This window comes from Botrytis sinoallii (assembly GCF_014898435.1).
Source record: "Botrytis sinoallii strain Bc 23 chromosome Unknown BSIN_002, whole genome shotgun sequence".
In the NCBI taxonomy this organism is placed as follows: Eukaryota; Fungi; Ascomycota; class Leotiomycetes; order Helotiales; family Sclerotiniaceae; genus Botrytis; species Botrytis sinoallii.
The window spans coordinates 90,040-108,397 of NW_024066029.1; the positions used below are offsets into that span (position 1 = coordinate 90,040).

At 42.7% G+C, this 18,358-nt stretch overlaps 5 protein-coding genes across 5 annotated transcripts; 2 read left to right on the plus strand and 3 right to left on the minus strand.

The window, feature by feature from the left end:
* Nucleotides 1-3,222: 3,222 nt before the first annotated feature.
* Nucleotides 3,223-4,823, plus strand: EAF02_001276 (uncharacterized protein; the record flags this gene model as incomplete). Its single annotated transcript, XM_038897324.1, has 3 exons — nucleotides 3,223-3,493; nucleotides 3,543-3,761; nucleotides 3,907-4,823. The coding sequence occupies 3 exons, from the start codon at nucleotides 3,223-3,225 to the stop codon at nucleotides 4,821-4,823; spliced, it is 1,407 nt and encodes a 468-aa protein (XP_038762299.1).
* Nucleotides 4,824-6,799: 1,976 nt separating this feature from the next.
* Nucleotides 6,800-8,926, plus strand: EAF02_001277 (uncharacterized protein). The gene is made up of 2 exons (XM_038897325.1): nucleotides 6,800-7,452; nucleotides 7,527-8,926. Exons 1-2 carry the CDS (start codon nucleotides 7,100-7,102, stop codon nucleotides 8,728-8,730), a joined length of 1,557 nt encoding a protein of 518 aa, XP_038762300.1. The 5' UTR covers nucleotides 6,800-7,099; the 3' UTR covers nucleotides 8,731-8,926.
* Nucleotides 8,927-9,178: 252 nt separating this feature from the next.
* EAF02_001278 (uncharacterized protein) lies at nucleotides 9,179-11,535 on the minus strand (the record flags this gene model as incomplete). Its single annotated transcript, XM_038897326.1, has 2 exons — nucleotides 9,179-10,845; nucleotides 10,920-11,535. The coding sequence occupies 2 exons, from the start codon at nucleotides 11,533-11,535 to the stop codon at nucleotides 9,179-9,181; spliced, it is 2,283 nt and encodes a 760-aa protein (XP_038762301.1).
* An 840-nt stretch (nucleotides 11,536-12,375) lies between these two features.
* EAF02_001279 (uncharacterized protein) lies at nucleotides 12,376-13,333 on the minus strand (the record flags this gene model as incomplete). The annotated part of the gene is made up of 3 exons (XM_038897327.1): nucleotides 12,376-12,542; nucleotides 12,625-12,782; nucleotides 12,888-13,333. The coding sequence occupies 3 exons, from the start codon at nucleotides 13,331-13,333 to the stop codon at nucleotides 12,376-12,378; spliced, it is 771 nt and encodes a 256-aa protein (XP_038762302.1).
* A 1,699-nt stretch (nucleotides 13,334-15,032) lies between these two features.
* EAF02_001280 (uncharacterized protein) lies at nucleotides 15,033-17,877 on the minus strand (the record flags this gene model as incomplete). The annotated part of the gene is made up of 3 exons (XM_038897328.1): nucleotides 15,033-17,230; nucleotides 17,277-17,686; nucleotides 17,735-17,877. 3 exons carry the CDS (start codon nucleotides 17,875-17,877, stop codon nucleotides 15,033-15,035), a joined length of 2,751 nt encoding a protein of 916 aa, XP_038762303.1.
* Nucleotides 17,878-18,358: the final 481 nt, after the last annotated feature.

Consider the following 18,358-nt stretch of genomic DNA (forward strand, 5'->3'; position numbering starts at 1 on the left):
CCATACTATTTCGTCTAATAGACACCTTTAGTCTGATTCATTTCTAGACCATCTGCAACTATAAAAAACGAAGAAATACTTACTCCCTAGAGAAAATTCATGTTTAACATAAGCATATTGCTTTGGCCACCTGTGTTGTATGAATGACAATTCCATGCTTGATTCCATTGTATGGCAATTAAATATCTCATCAGAGTTACCTGTGACTCTATTAATTAGCAAACAGTTTTGTTTGAGCGATTTTCACTTCTTTGCCAATCCACGCAAGACATACTTTTAAGGGGGGACTTAACTCCGGAAACACTCGTTTCTGGTCGCTATATCTAAGACGTACATCAAGAGAAACATATCAACCAAGCTACCGGCAAAGACTATCTCAGAGACGCCGGCGCAGAAATAGGCATTTTATCAACGTTTGCGACCAAAATATGAAAACGAAATATTTGCGAGATTGTGCAGAAACCCTAACTTCAGGAAATCACTCATTATGGCTTTTGTTCAATTCGCTGTCCAGAGGAGGAAACTCTTCTGCATCTTGAATCGATTTCACCGGTGATATGCAACTCAACCTCATGACTGTCGAAGCAATTCTCAAGCAAACTGGATAAATACATGCAATAATATTTTCCTTCCCAGCAGACATACTTACTACGTGTTCGGATATAGGTATTAAATTTTCCAGAGAGCTGTAAATATTAAGATCATTGAGTAAACGAATGCTGCATTGATGTCCCGACGTCTCATCCTTCTGTCCGTTATCTGCAATATCGCCTTTCAAAGAAGGCGGCGATGGAAGCGCAGTTCAAGCATACTTGTAAGCCGCCTTGGACAACAGCATTCGCCCTTAAGAAACAGGAGTCAACATCTTACCCATCAACGTAATCTTCTGTAAGTATTACACTTTGTTCAGCGTTCGAGTAACTCGACGTACCAGTATATTCTCATCATCGTGGGCTCTCATCAAGCAAGTAGATGTCGCTAGTTGCTTATACACTACTGAGATGGCTACATCTTCTGGCGGATTTGGGTAATAGCGACTTTGGCGTACGATCCCATCGTCGTTGAGTCGCTGATGTTTTTGGGAATTATGCTCGCCTTGAACCTATTCTTGGTCAATTTGGAGGAACAGTTTCAAATTATTCTGAGTTTTAGTCCAAACTCTCTCAGATCTTTCAATGCAGTCATTACTTAGACTAGATCCAAGAACATTTGAGCAACCGCAAGTTGGGTCTTAAGTTTTGTATTCATTCGCGACAACTTGGAGAACGACGACAAAAAAGCATGTTATGGCAGATAAATACATCATTTGTCACAGATTTTTACTCATACGATTGAACGAATCTTACCGCAGAATAATCTAATACCCCATCGATTATCCTCAATAAATGATGAAAATGTTCAATTGAGATGATGAATTTGTCTTTCAACACTGTTTTCTCCTCTCCTTTCCTCTCCTGACCACTGCCACGAATATCTGTCATGAACTTGAGCTTAATCTTTTTCTTAAATAAGTCTTGTTCTTATGTCTCATCAGTGCAATTCAAGATTCTCTTCTCTTATTTTTGATCGGCTACTTCGACACAAAGCCGAATATCCTTGCTTCATGATTTTTTGTAGTTATGATACCAAAAGAAGTTCAACCACAAAAATTCCTCTTGGGTTTGACAGTCTTTTGCAACCCGATGTGTATGATCATTGAGTTTCTTCGCTCTGCCAAGAATGTTGTAGGATGGCATTAGAACGAAAGCTAGACCCTCTAGCACCACTAATAGGTTAACTAATGACACCAGGAAGCCACACTTTTAAATTTTCGTCAATTATATATAGAAACCATCATCACACTGAGAACCTCGTTCATTTCAAAAGTAACATATTATCATATAGCCAGAAACCAAGTTCATCATCTTTCATACAAAACTTCAAGACCAAATATCAGCTTCATCACCATTATCCACACAAACTTTCAACGATGATTTCCACAATTCTTTCCAAAGATGAGACACTATGGATCTCTATAGTATTGTACATTTTCGTATCGATGGTAATTGGATTGTTATCTGGTGGGGTGCGTGCTCTCGACGTTCAAGACGTAATGAAATCATTGATGAAGAACAAGCCGTCGTTTCCGAAGGTACTGTCGACAGTTCTGGGGTCATGACTGAGAGGTGATTAAGGGAATGACTGTGGTACATCAAAGAATGAAGCCCAAATCAAATGACGATGCTAAGGTCATATATCGGGGAGTTACCTATGTCCTTGAAATCTCATACTCGGGTTCTAGAAGCGGAGTGTCAAAGTCCAAGTGCCGACACTAAAAAGAGGCTCTGCGAGTGAGGGAACGCAGATCAGTGACCGCGTCATCGATAGTATCTGGGAACAATTTCTGTTACCTATTGGAAAGTCTATTTCTCAAGAGCTCTGAGCCTTTGCTACAGCAAAGTGTATATATAACGACCAATTATCTTACGAGAATCATCGACAGATAGGTTATATAATCAATTTTCATGAAAAGTTCATATCACGCAATTCAATTAGGTATGTAAAAATCTTCAATTACGGTTCTCTCCAGCGGCACTATTGTTTACCCCTGAGTGATTTTCTTTATCGCTTTCGTTTCTGACATTTTCATTCACAGACATACATTCATTAAATGCAACTTATTATATGCAATGCGTATAATAAGCGGGCACTGGTCCCCAACATTTGTTTTCACTTCCCTAAATCGAATATATCCATCTTTGTAGAATAAAAAGTTACCTGCTAGAGCCTCTAGAGGCCTAGCCGTCCTATATAGTCTTAGACTGAACGTGGACGTAAATGAAATCAATCAATCAATCAATCAATCATTAAATGCAATACTCCGGCTTTGAGAGACTACATTTAAATGAATCATGATTCCGAACTTCTACTACAGCACCTGCTGGCAAATCTACATTGAGCTTATATCTTGTTAGATCGCCAGAGCGGCCCTGCTGTACAATTCAATAGATAATCATCAATTCACAACAGGCAATCCAACATGGAGAGATCAATCCTTAACCGAAGAACTGAAATTGCTTGTGCAAAAGTATTCTTAAGGTGCGTCTTCTCGTGCTTTGTTTTATGATACACAACACTTAATTTCAAAAAAGCATCGATAACCTCCTTCTCAACCAAAATTTACAACTATCCTCCACGTTGTCTTACTTCATCAGACATCTTCTCGGTAAAATCAAAGAGATCATGGCACCTTCACAGCAACCAAGATCTGTTTCCAGCATGGGGAACTGGGAGTCATCTCACCTCGACAGGATGTGGGTTAACGATCTTATGGAACTTCATCGACAGGACCTAAAACAACGAGAAGTGATGTCAATGATCCGGCGACAGGCATTCAGCATGGAGAATTACCCTGACATTGATAAAGAGAAGCTTCTCGCAGAACATGTCACCGAACGCTGGATTAAGAATGTCATCTTCGTTAGGGATGGACAGAAGTGTATCATCGCGAAAGGTAAACAACAAAACATTTTTACATTTTAATAATCTCTAACATCATGCAGACATTGGTCAGCGCAAAGACTTTTGGTTCCCATGGTTTGAGGAGCACTTCGACAATAAACACCGAAAGTATTGCGTCGATCAGCGTGGCCGAACACTCAGCGAAGTTGACCATACAAGCAAGAACCGCAGAGCTTTCATGGAGGACACCCAACACAAGAGCGAGAAAGGATGGCACTTACCTCAAAGCCATGATCGCCATATCTTCAAATTTCCTCGTGGTAAGTCGGAGTTTGACGTGATTTCTTTCTTGACTTTTCAAGCCAGACTCAGTGCAATGAATCGGGAAATATTTCTGGCATTTTTCGCTTCCAACACCCCATAGAAATATATCGATCACTAAAGCTAATTTTCCACGTGCTGCAGAGATCTTCGACAATGTAATGGGTCATCTAGTGCAAGTTATGGATGCCGCACTTGTGCCTCAAATCGCGACGACGAATTGGAAAAGAGAGTTTTCTGGCTCACCCCACTACATGCCTGGTCAAGACTGTAATCCATATACAACGACTGAGGTCGGTGTACTCACCACAACTGTACATGGCAGACTATTGGTATTGCGCAGACTTCACCAAAGTCAAATAGACGCTACTTGTCTACGAGTGTGTAAAGCCTGGAACCAGACGGGAGGTAGATTATTATACCATTTCAACTGCTACGATTTCAAGACCAACAATCCGAGTAGCGAATCAAGTCCTGGAAGTTGGATTGACGGCGATTTTTGGCGACCATCTCCGCGCAAACCCTTTGTCACAGCTAGCGACGATTCATCTAGAATCTTTAATGCCAAAATCCAGAAGGGCATTAGAGACATTCAGAGGCGAGTGACGATCAAGAAATTAGTAGGATGGGTATACCACGATCCATTTCTACGCTTCTTGTATATGATTGGCGTCAAGAATGCAGCCCTTCTTCGCACCCTGTCATTTTCTGGTGAGGTTCGCTGTCACCAATGCGAGCAGGGTCACTTTTGCGATGACTGTCTTTTGGATAGCTTTCGGGTTTACATTCCCGTTATGAATGCGCTTTGTCCCAATGTACAGAAATTGATTTTGAATATCAAAACAGACAGCCAAGCACAGCTGGAGGCTGCAAACATATTCGAAAGGAAGGTCCGTGAGTTTTTCGAGGGCGAACTTCGAAATTTGAGATTTCTTACGGAACTGGTGGTAGTCGATTTGATAGTAGATGGCTACGAACTACCAGATGGTGATATTGGAAGTATTTCAACCGCTCAGCTCGCAAAGCCAACGGTCAGTTATTTCCGAAAAAGAGCTTCTTAATCGGTCAATGGTTAGAGGTCATACATCTACCAGAGATTGATTTAGAGGTATGGTTTTTGGAGCCTGATCTTGGGGTCTTTAGAAGATACGTGTAGCTTTTGAGTCGGGTTTAAAATGTCAATTTGGAGGGTGGACTCATAGGGATGTCAATGGCCAACTTTTGGGGTGTATGTTCGGAATCATAGTTGAGGGTTGAGATGAGGGGTAATAACTACGTAGATAGTGGTATAATAAGTACCTAGTTATTTATGAATTTGATTACACACACATGAATCATGACATCCTTATATGATCCGAAATTTCAAAGACATTGACATCGACTTTAAAGTGATAGATAATGATTATTGATACTTGAGAATCATCTGACGATTGGTATTATTTGAATTGTATTCTTGTTGAAGATTGTATTATGTGGTCCCATCAAAACCAGACTTAATACTCGAAGAGGCAGCAGAATGCCTGGGAACCTCTTTTTCGTGTTCACATCGCAATTCAACAATCCATTGTTCTCTAATGGCAAAACTGATACGGGCTGGTCAAATTCACGGACGAAACAAGTTGACTAACTACTGCCAGTGCTTTTGAGGGAGATGAAAAGACGTAATTGAAGTTGGTACGGCTAGAATATGGCAATCGAATTGCAGCAAAGCAAATGAATTCAAAGGGTTATGGAAATTCGTCTATTTATTGATCACTTGACGACCGGCAGATTTTGTCTCATCAACTAGATGGATGTGTGTATTAGGCTCATGGGAATAAAGCTTTCACGACAGCATGGCCGTTGTATATGAATAAAACATAGGTTGGAGATTTGGAAGCTTTCAAGTCGATAAGCCCACGGACTGCCGGAGACCCCGATGTTACCAATAATTCTCAAAATATACTTTTTTAAGAATCAATTTCGAACATTTGAGGTAAGATACGTAAGTAAATATTTACTAATGGATTTTAAGCACACACATTTGGTGGTGGATTGGAATCGACATGCTCACCACGGCTGTATGTTGGTTGATCAATTTGTACCTGCATTGCCAAGACAATTGATCAATTGATCAATCAATCAATCAATCTTCATTAGATTGATGAGATGTCTGTCAAATTGTCAATCAGGGGTCTCTATTTGAGAACCTAGTATTGACCGCTGTCTGTTGAACTGTCTGTTGAACTGTCTGTTGAACTGTCTGTTGGAACTCGAATGCTCCACAAGCTTGAAGGAACTGAGATAGAGGTAGTTGGTAGTTGCAGGCCCTTGAACCCGATCCTTGCTGTTTGATCTTACTGCTGAATTTCCACTTCATCGCCGTTCCTTCATCGCCGTTCCTTCATCGCCGTTCCTTCATCGCCGTTCCTTCATCGCCGTTCCTTCATCGCCGTTCCTTCATCGCCGTTCCTTCATCGCATATGCAAGCACCACTCACTGTCTTAACGGTCTACCACAGTCTTTTGTATGAGGCTTCGATGGGATATGTATTCGCTACCTCAATCTTATTCCCTTTACACTTCTTCCCATCTTTCCTTTCCTTTTCTGCCCTCTTCACTTCTTCCCTTTCATTCAAATTCCGTCTCAATCAATGACAAACCAACACATGGGAGACATAAAACCTTGGAATACTTACGTAGATGAAGCACGGCTGCATGGGGTGGCTGGTGCTTATCGAGGTACTTTATTTTGTGGGTAAATTTATTCATGTGCCGCATTTCTTGCCATCCACAACCAATTGGAATTCTGGATAACTTCATGTTTCAAATTTCAATCTCGTATATCCAAGTCATTGATGTATAATGACGTCCATGTTGAAAATATCAAAGATCGATCTATCTGATTCTAGCCAAACACATTCAGATTCATGCCGCCTCTTTTCTCCTTCAATGCCTTGGAACCCCCCCTCCCCTAAAAGCCATGACCTTTTCACGACCTTTTCGACCAATGATGGTTCGGAAGAATGATGAGGTTCAGATCCTTCCACCTTTAAATCCTGCAGCCGCGACCGATTTATAAATTGTTTTTTTGTTGTTGCTGTTGTCGTTGCTGTTCCTACTGTTATTTGAAGATCTTTCCTTCTTCATCTTCATCTTCATCTTCTTGTCGTCGTTTGATCCGATCTATACGCATTTTCGAATTGTGTATATATCTCTTCTCTCTTAGGATCTCATTCGATTGAAGTGGTTGGTGAGGCGAATTATCCATAACATCACCCGCCATTGAAAATCTATCAAATATTTACACCTCCAGACCAGCAGTTCACACTCAAATAACACACATTTGTACAACAACCATGGTTACAACTCTCCCTCAAGTGCTTCTTGCACTTATCCCAGTGGCTTTGGCATTTCCAGCGCCACATCCAGTAGCTCAACCCGTTCCTCATCCTATGATAACTCCACGAGCCTCTTTGACGGATAGAACACCATCGCTAGTGGAAGAAAGAGGAGTGATTAGCTCCGTCGAATCATCCATCAAAGGTCTAGAAAGTTATATTACCAGCGTTCTCGGCACTTATCCTTCATACATTGCTAGCGGGGTACCCAATTTCTTCCAGGATTTTCCAACCGGAAGTGCGGTCCAAAGTAGTTTGGGAATTGGTGATAGTGACTTGGCAGCAACTCCTACACAAGTCTTGAATATCCCGTAAGTTCAACCTTCTCCCTCGTTGTAATTTTATTTCAAGAAGAATAAAAGACAACTAATTAATCATCAAACAGAGGATATGCGAACTGGACTGATCAAGGCTGGAACCTTCGTGTCCATGGAAATGTCTTCAAACAACCAAACATTTCCGAATCCAAGCTGGACGATTTAGCAAACATCTTCCTGGTTGGTACCTCAATCGAAGATCTTCCCGCGGCCCAACAAAGTCAAGCCCGAAATCTTACTGCCGAAATTTTCGTCGTACAACAAGCACATGTTAATGTTTCATTCAGCTTGGAGCCTGCTGCGTCTCAAGGTGGAGATGGAGAGAGTGGCGGTGGTGGAGCGGTAACCGCAGGTGGAGGAGCCCAAAATATTACACTTGTGGGACAAACAACCGTGGAGGGTGATTATGATCAATTTATCCAAATCGCCAACGTTTCTGGACCTGGTGGATATCTTGCTCCTGGTAACGACACAACCGACATTCAAAGAATAAATGTTTACACCGATGGCACACTGACCGGAAATGCAACATCCTACCTCGTCCCTGAGTCTGGTATTACCATTATCTCCGATATTGATGACATTCTTCGTGTTACAAAAATTTACGAACCAAAAGAAGGTCTTCTTAACTCTTTTGCCAGACCATTCACTCAATGGATGAACATGCCCGATATTTACGCCAATTGGTCTCGCACCATCCCTAACTTCCACTTCCATTACTTAACCACTACCCCGGAGCAAGTTACAAGGAACTACATGCAATTCATCTACGACACCTATCCAGGAGGATCTTTTGATACTCGTCCCCTCAACTTCTCCGATGTATCTGCAACACTCTCTATCCGAAAGTATCTTCTCACCAAGATCTTTGAGACCTATCCCAACCGCAAATTTATTTTAATGGCCGATACTTCTAACTCTGATGTTATGAAGGATTATCCTGAGATGGCTACCGATTTCCCTGGACAAGTCCAATGTATCTTCCTCCGCAACACATCTGCGACGGACAGTGGAGACAAATTCCCATACGAGACATCCGGTTTCCAAAATTTGAATCAGTCACAATACATGTTCTTTAAAGTGCCAGATGATCTCACGAACCTCGATATTGTCAATGGACAATGTTACAACAGCACTATTCCACAAAACCTCACATTCAGCCTGCAAGGACTACCTTTCGGATTGAGCAAGAGTGGTGCTGGAAAGAGCATGGCTATTGGACGGAGTTTGGTTTGGGCAGCCATGGTTGGAGCTTTTATGCTTGCCTTGTAAGAATGACATGAGTTAGATGAGATAATGCATTGGATACGATTCGGCGTTCAGAGTGTCGGACTTTTATTGGGGATTTCAAGACTCACAAAATACCTTTATAATGTGTAGATGATTCATTCTTGCTCCATTGTGCTTTCAGTGCTGCGAATTCGTGAATTTTAATGTCCATGTTTGATATGATGCATATCGAAATATATGCACGAGAGCGAAACGTTTTTCTTTTGCATTTTTATATATTCTGCTTTCACAATGCCATCGAGCGGCATGGGCCGTCATCGCATGTAATCTTTCAGGTCCCTATACAAAGATCCAGCCAAGTGTTATCAACTCAGCTGTGTGCCATTCTATGCACATTTAGATCCCTGTGTTCAACGATAGAACAAACCCCTAACTCCCGACTAACCATACCCGGCCATTCGTTCATTTCATCCATCAAATATAAATCCCATTATGGATTCCAATTACTTCCCAGCCCTTTACCTCCTAATTCCAAAGCGAGTAAAGCAAAATGACCACCAACAGTGGGTCTAGCCCTCAACGCTTCTTCAATCCCTTCCTCTGTATTTCCATCCACTCTAACCGTCCATCTATCACTAAAGGGCCAACTATTCTTCCCGTTGCTAATGAATACCCAAAGATCATCAACGAACGATTGTCTCACATCCCCTGTCGTTGTACCTGCAGTCCAAATATTCCAGTCGGATTTCGCCCATGCCTGACGAGAGTCAAGAGCTACTCCGCCATCTGAGCGAATGGTTGGATAATAAATCTCTTGCATGGCATATGCTGCGTCTGGGAAGGTTGATAAATCGAGTAAAACGTCTGGGTAGAGATTGAAGGGGATTTTCCAGGAATCGTCATTATTTGGGTAATTGAGTACGAAATGTGTTTGATCCGCATCAGTTCCTAGTTTATTCGTGTAAATTTGAGTAGCATGCGCATCTCCAATGGTTGAATAATTCGAATAGGTTTCACCGGCTAGAGAAGCAAAAGCTTTCAAACCAACTGCTGCTTTGATTGCGAGGTTGGTTTCATTCGCGAGAAGACCGGCAGCATCGTTGGTAGAGAGTTGGAGAGTTATAATGAGGGAAGTTGATGGGAGATATGACGCGTACTTGTTGAGAAGTGTGTAGTATTTCTCTGCCCAAGCTGTATTATTAGTCGCTTTTTGGTAAGCGAGAGCGAGTATGAGTAAATTGCCGGTTTCTTCTATTGGCATTACCTCTGCGACGCCATCATCATGGCCGGTGGCATTGGGATAGGCGGAACCTATATCATGAATTACGTAAGGTAGAGTCCAACGACCGGAAGCGAGATATTGGAGTATTGGTTCCAGGAGGAGACGTAAATATTCTGGGTTTGTAACATACAGAACCGGAAACAGGGGCATGATGACATCTACGGTATTAACGTTCCCATCACTTGAAACTTCCTTGACGAATGCGAGGACATCGCTGGTATTCAGTGTAGCATTTGGAATTACCAAATCGATTCCTCCGTATACTTGTCGTAATGACAAGGTCGTGATATCTGAGTAATTTGTACCAGCGACCTGAGTTGCGGCTGCAGACAATTCAGAATCGATGGTTTGAGACTCGGCCAATGCATCGTCATAATCTTCAAAGAAATGTTCCAAGGCATCGATAGTTTTTGGATATGTCGCACGATAATACCCAGTGTATGGTATTCCTAGATAATTGACTGCAGCTTCTCTCACATATCCAACGGCATAAGTAACAGAGGATGTTTCTGTTACACTTCCGAGATCGTGGGAAATTCCCGTGACTCCATCTGCTGACCAGGTACCCAGAATTCCGGAGAGGGCACCTGTGTCTGAAAAGACTTTGCGGACAGCAGTCCTATCACCTGATTCAGTAGTGAGAGTAGAAGTGGATGAAGGTTGAGATGAATAGATGGCTTCACCCCATAGTGCTTGATCTGAAGCCTCTGAGTATGTGGCTCGATTGTTGGCTCTGATTGAAAATGCTGAGGTGGTGTTTTGTTTCGTGAATGTCCAGGATGAGGATTCAGTCTGACCAGTCCAAGTGCCACTGATGTCTGAATATATCTGAACATCGGTCGCAGCAGTAGTCCCAGCAGATATAGTCAAGTAACCTGCCTGAACATCAATGAAATTTTCTAGGTTAACGTTTTTGGAGAATGTGAAGGTCATGTTTAATAGAACTTACTAAAGGGGAGGGATTGTCTCAGATAATTCCCAGTGCTAACGGGAGAAAAGAAGTCCAAGCTGAAGGTCACATTTCCAGCCGTAACATTAAAAATCGAATGTGTAGAGGTATATTTCGCCGATGTTGTAGTCCCATATCTTGTTCCAGTTCCTGGGGAAGCTACCCCGAAAATATTCCATGTAACATTATCCACGCGTGCAATTACGCTCCATATCAAATTTTGGCCTGTCCAGAATTGTGCATTTCCAGAACTAACGTTCTTGGCGAGGGAACTCGGGATCCAGGCGGAAAGATAAGGATTCCTCACTGCAAGAGGATATGAAGGAGGTTGAATAGGTTCATAGATAACAGTTGCGGATGTATCTCGGTGGTGATGTTGTTGTTGAGCCTTAGTGACCGGGATGAAAACAGCCAGGAAAATGAACAAAGCACCTATCACAACTAGAACTCCCCTCCGACAATACATAGATAACATGGCTTTCCGATTCGAATCCAGTAACTCCTTCTTTTGAGATTCTGACAAAGTATCAGAGGAAGTGATTGAATCGTCAGATATAGCACGTCCAAGAGGAGGAGGTCGACTCCCGGCGAAGGTTTTGTAGTTTATTCTGCCCATGATGAACGTCTGGGATGATGTTGTATCACGCTGGTATTGCGAATGTGATTATCTGCAGAAGAGTGACTTGCTAATCTGCAGGAGTACGTCGCCTACCAGATATAGGTATGTGCAGATGAATCAATGAATCAGAAATGCAGAAGATCTGAAATTGGATTGCAAACACACTCCTGTGACATATTTTAGAAGAATGTTGTGGCACAGTGCTAGTGCATCCCGCTCAGGGATCTGTGGGGTTCATCGACACCAAAAACAGGAGGCAATGTTCTTAAGACCCCAGTCATTCAAGATCTACTCACTTTATTTTGATTGTAAAATGCTAAATTTATCATCAACCCAGAAATTGTGCAATGAAAGGTCTTCGAGAAGCCTATAGTGATTCATGAAGATCTGATTGTGGGTATGTTTTATGCATAAGCGTGGTTAGTTAAGTGAGCTTACTACATAAATACAGGGGCTTCAAATCCGCTTGCTAGATGCGCAGCGGCCTAGAGAAGCTTTCACGAGATCAGATGCTGGGTATGCTGGGTAATCTAGGTTAAAACCAACAGTTGGTCTGCAGGTGTAAATTCATTCATTATTATGCGCGACTATACCAATAAACGCACCGTGTCCAAGCTTTTTAGGCTATCAAACGCCATGAACACCAAAAGGGTTACCAAAATGCATCGCTGACACCAGGAGCATTTCCAACCCAAATTCAAACATTTGGTAGGACTTCAGATCATATTGAGCTAAAATCATATCGCAAATCCTGGTACTCGGGGTATCTTTTAATCACCGTCATCACTCTCATCATATGTCGTCAAAATTGCGTGATGTGATTTAACACTCCACAGTTCATGCAGAAGCGTGGGCAACAACAAATGCCGCAGCAGCTGCTGCATTTTCCCCATAAGTTAAGTGAGCTGGAAGAATTATATCCCCAGCTTCACAGATGTTATCACCAGTGTGGCAGATCGTGTTCACTTTCGATGCGTCCATGTTTGGAATGGCTTGACCATTATCTATTCGTCGATCTATTAGCATCCTCTCCACATTATATATTAAGGAAGAAGGATCTCTAAAGAATCTAAAGAATTCACATACCTGGATCGCCGAAGATCACGACAGAGCTAATCCATTTCACGGTTGCTGCAGGAAGTAACGCAAGTGCGTTGTGTACAACTTGACCTCCTTGAGAATAGCCAGATGCCACAAGATTTGTGTTTGGGCATGCTGCGTACGCGGCCTCAATTTCTGATGCCCTATATAAAAGTCAGATACCCGATGACGAAATTTCTTCACATATTACAAAATATTGGATTGTTCATATCATGTTTGTTCATATAGGTAGCCAAAGGGAGACATACATCGAAGCACTTCCAACAGGATCACCGCCAGCGAGGAATGTTGCTACGCTTGCTGCATAATTATTCACACCTTGAACGGTGACCTTAGAAGACCCTACAAGAGCTTCCAATGCCATGAAGAATGGCGGACCGGTGATGACTCCTGTATTTCCTGGATCATCTGTTCCTCGGGCGTAAATGACAGTGTAGTCAGTGCAAGCACCGCCTAATTCATTATAAGTATCACTAATGCCAGTGAGCTCCGAGATGAGGTTCTGGAAGTCAGTGATGACACTTTCAACCACTTCGATTGCGCCATTGACTGCTGGAAGATGGTTTAGGATTATGGTGAGTATAGTGTTGAGAGGGGTGTTTCTCTTCTCGTTGTGAGCGACAGGTCGAGGGGAAATGGGCGCAGCCGCAGCCAGACTGGCAGACAGAACGGTGAGGAGAAGATTAAGCTTCATGGTGAAATCGAAACACCTCAAAGGGGATGATGAGCCTGTCGAAGGGCTGGAGACAAAGGGACCACGAACGAAGGGGAAGGAGAATGAGAATGAGAGAAACACGAGCTGGGCTGGGGAAGGAAGACATGATGGAGATACAATTCACCCTTTATAATGGCTTGAAATGAGGATAAATCGACGATTCACTGAATCTTTTTCTTCTCTCCCATTTCTACTACGGAGTAATCTAATCATGGGTCTGTAAACGCGGGGAAACGGCGAGGATACCACTGCGAAGATTTACTCCATCATTCTACTCGTGTACAGGCACAGATGAGTTTGGATTGGTGCGGTACGAACGGGACAATGTCAATCAGGAACCATCTCCGACGATGATCGGCAGTAAGCAAGCTGTCACACCAAGGAAGTACTTACGAAGAACAGCACTCGGGGTAACGCAAGGTGTAGGATTTCATGGCACATACCAATTAGGCTTCGATGCAACCAAAGGGTAAGGGATCGACGTAGATTCGTTGAGGAAAACTGTTCTCATGACCATGTTTGGCGCAAATGGATCTTTTTTGAAGGATGGGGTTAAATTGATTCGGTGTAACTCTATGGATACCTTATGGAGTCGATCAATTAAGAAATTAAAAAGCGGTGTTGATTGGCAGCTGTGACCAATTGAAGTTACGAAATCAATTATTGTGCCTTGTGGCTGATATCTTTATTTGGCTCAGGTACCGGATCGTGCCGTTCATCTATCTGTCCTACATTGGCAATCGAGCACACTTTCAGAACTTTTTCTAGGACCAAATACCAGGTATTTTAACACGAACTGAACAACTGCCGTATGTCCCACAGCAACGGTGTTGTGGAGAAATCTGGGGAAGACTTCGGGGATAGAATCTGCAGCTGCAAGAAAAAAACAACACAACCAACACCACGCGACCTAATTCGCGGGGCGTAATATTTCCGAACCTTCCATAGGAATGAGATTTATCGGAGCAAGATAACAAGCCGAGAGTAGCATGTGAATCCACTTACTTCTTTCGCTTCTACAGAACACGGTAATGGCAGCTTGGGGACCGCGTGGGGCTACATTCTAACAGCCACTATTGCGAATTAGGTTATGTGTCCGCGCCCGGCGGCCAACCAATGATATGAAAACTAATTTCTTGGCAAGGCTGGATTGTAGATTTGGTCAGGATAGCATCAAAGAGATGCAAGTGAACGAGAATGGAACTCGTTTGATCATAAAGAACAGCATTTATCCAGAAATCAGTTAATCAGGTAGAGGAAAAATCCGGAAAGCCCACATTTAAGCAGCTTACAAATGTACCGCGGAGTGACTCTCACATGTAATACCGGTAGTTGTTTAGCAAGTCGAAGGGCAGCAACGAACTGTATGTACGCTTCTACTGACAATGAATTCATCGAATGGCTCCCAGGGAAATTGGCACCCGGGAAGTTCTTCTCTATCCCTTTCTCATTTCTATGTGATAAGAATCAAATCCATCAAATCCACTTTATCGCTTGAAGAACAAAGGCCTGTGGGGCGTGGAAATTCTGCTGGGCGTGAGGACCACAGGATGGCCCTCCCATTATCTCAACAACGGAATTTTGCGAGATTGAAAGTATCCTGTCGTCCCAACAAGTAAATTACAATAATGCAATTTCTCTGTGCGCCGTAGAATACCGATATCATATCGGTCCCGGCCTACTCAATTTCCTCAATTCTCGGTTTCGTAACATTTGCATTCCTACTGACTGGGGTAATATTCAAACCAGCCAAGTTCTCGATCCCGCGGGCACTCAAATTCTCGATACCACCACCACCTGCTAAATTTCCAACCGGGATTAGTGAGTTCATCTGCCATGACTCGATCCCCTTGACGACATCCTTTGCATGCTGCCTAACCAGGCCATCATTATCCGTACCCTGAACATATCTCAATATTCTTGTCATGTCATCCAGACTCTGGCCTACGAATCCAAATCCTAACTGTCTACCTTCAGATCTTGCCTTGTCCAATGCGCGTACAAAACTCATAACGAGAAGAATGGCAGATCTACGAAGAATACCCTTCTCAACCTCCGGCTCCAATGTGAGTATATGAATGCTGAGATCAACAGACATAGAGATTGGATTATGTCCGATTCCTGATACATTGCATTCTATGGCCTCACCGAGAATCGCCAAAGCAGACGAGCGTATCCGTATATCTTCCGTTCCGCGCTTGCTTTCCCAGCCTGAAACTATTTGAGAAAGTAATTCGTATTCGGGATGGTTGGCATCCGGTTCGAGAATTTCGTCCAATTGTGGCACTGGGCCATCCCATGCCTCTTCTGCTTCAGCTGTCTTCTGTTTCTTAAGTTTATCGCGTTTGATTTGTTCAGCCTCGCTTTTAGGTCGATGGCCTCTCCGGCCAGCAATTGAAAGCAGGCCTTCACTGACGGTTTGTGCAATACCACCTGTAAAGTTTGTCGGCGAGGATTGAATGACTTGGAGTAAGGCTTCCCCAAGTCTCAAACGGGCGTCGAGATCATAATCCTCATTGCCATCTGCATAACGTTCGATAAGATCTTTTAATACAGCCCTAGGGTGAATCTTGGAAAGGTCGATGAAGCACCTGATGGCACGAAGATAAACGTATTCTTCAGAATCTTGAAGTAGTGATGCGAAGAGAATGAGAAGCGCAGGTATGTCCAAGATTGAACTACGGGCGCTAATAAGACTCTGGATCAACTCAATTCCCTGAACTCTTACTGGAGGAGGAGATTCAACAGAGGTTAGATATGACATAGCAAGATTATAGATCTTTCGGTCTTCTACTGCCCGACTAGGAATATTTTCGGATAGTGACTCGCTTGGCTCATTAAGTGCATGGCGAAACTGTAGAATGACGAGAAGATTTTGTGCGGTTTGGGTTACTTCTGTAACTGTTCGGCGCCCATAAATTCGGAGAGAAGATTCGATTCTTTCTAGGAAAGGCTCTATTATAGGGGTTGGCCTAAAGTTTGGCGATGTAAGAATAATGTTTAATAAACTTAAAGCAATAGAGACAATTCCCTCCTGATCTTCGGAATCTAAATCTTCGCCGCCAATTGCGTCGGTCAGCACCCCATCAATCAATTCCACTATCTGCTTAGAATCTCGAACGAGCTTCTCTGGCATCACGTTAATCATTTCTTGTAACAACTTTGCTTCGATGAGCTTTAGCTTTGCATCTTCTCCGCCACTGATCAATGAAGATTGAATTAAAATAGACGGAGTTGTGGAAGTCCTTGCTTGTGAGAGCCATTTCTGACATAGCATTAAGAACATTTGAGGCACCTGTGAGTCAGAGTCGGGAAACTCATTCAACAGGACAATAAACTTTTCTACTGCTGTATTGATTTGGCCGATATCAAGTTGTTGTTGATTCATCTTGTTAGTTTCTGAAATTTTCTCAATCTGAATGTCCTTACCGTCCTTTGATGAACGGTATATCCAACTCGTCTTACCAGGCTCTGATCTTCCTTGAAACAGGATATCATTAGAGATCTTGGAAAGTGCGCCTTCACTAGGTTTAGACGTCGTTGACGCTAAAAGCTGTAGCAGAATCTTCAACAGCTTTCCTGCACAAGCACTAGATTCCGTACCATTGTCTTTGTTTTCGACGCAAAATAAAGCCCACAGTGGCAAGAGAATTGGATTAAGAAGTCGTTTCGTCAGTGATGGGTGGGGATGTGATGTTACTATAGTAAGCAATCTTCGTAGACTTTTCCTGAGATCCTCCGCTGTGACAAGAACTTCTGGCATTCCAAGTACTACTATCTCTTCAACTTGTGATTTTTCTTTTGTGGGTGGAGGAATAAGGGCTGGGTCAATTGATCCAATAATTGGCTCGACCAGAGATTTCCATCCCGGTGCACCTGAACCATTTAGCATACGTTGAGACAAACAAGTCATTCACCTTACCTGGGGCCCCATAAAGCTTTCGACCTAATATACCAAATCCAATTATGTAGGAAGCAGCTTTATCCATTTCTCTCTCTCCTTTCCCATCGAGAAGATCAAATAATTGAGGAGCAATACCACTGAACCATTCCTCTGCTGACATTCCCTGTGGGGGTGAAGATAAGAGTCTTGATGCCGAGCTCATGGCTTCATGAGAAATATTCACGGAACGACTACCAACAGAATCCGATGCCTTCATACTAGCATTGCTCGGATGAATTGAGAAGACAAATTCAATGGTGTCTTGTACGCCGCGTGGTCTCAGGGGAAGACGGGCTAAAGTTTGAATTAAAGGCACTCGTAACCAAGTTTGTACTCGTTCTGGTTGAACAAGAAGATTTAAAACGGGCATAAGTTTCAAAGTAGAATTACTATTGAATAATTAGAACTTCCGTTGAGAAAGATTGAAGACCTTCTACCTTTCAATCAAGTTGTTAAATTCATGTTGCGACTGAATTCTTGTGGTTTCCGGAACCTCTGGATCAAAAGCTGCCTTTCCGATCTGTAGAAATTGATCAACCAAAGGTGGTTGTGCAGTCCTATTGTTATATTTCTCTGACATGATTATAGCACAATGGGCAGTTGATTACTCGCAAGTAAATGTACCAGAATTCATTTGGTGGATGCCGTTGATGAAAAGAAGAATCTCAGATCCAGTGATTTCGATTTTTGGCGATGCAGTTGTGGCTGATGTAACCTTATTGTGGCAAAAGTGGCGTAATCCTATATTGACCGTCCCCGCCACTGGTTCACCTGATCTTATCCTCCGACAAAGATTCTGTGTGTCTTTTCAATGTCTCGAGACAAGTTTTACAATCAAAATACTTTTCAAACTCCGAGCGTACTTTTGGTTATCAAACGCCCTCTTTTGCATTGTTTGGTGGTGCTCAAAGTATCGTGAGTAGTATGAGAGTTGTGAGTAGCATTCACAGAAGATGGGACATCTCTGTATTGATATCTGACATCCGAGGGCAATAAAGTAATAAAATGTCTGTAGACTTTCCAATCTGCCCCTCATCAAATCTCTGCAAGTTACTGATTAC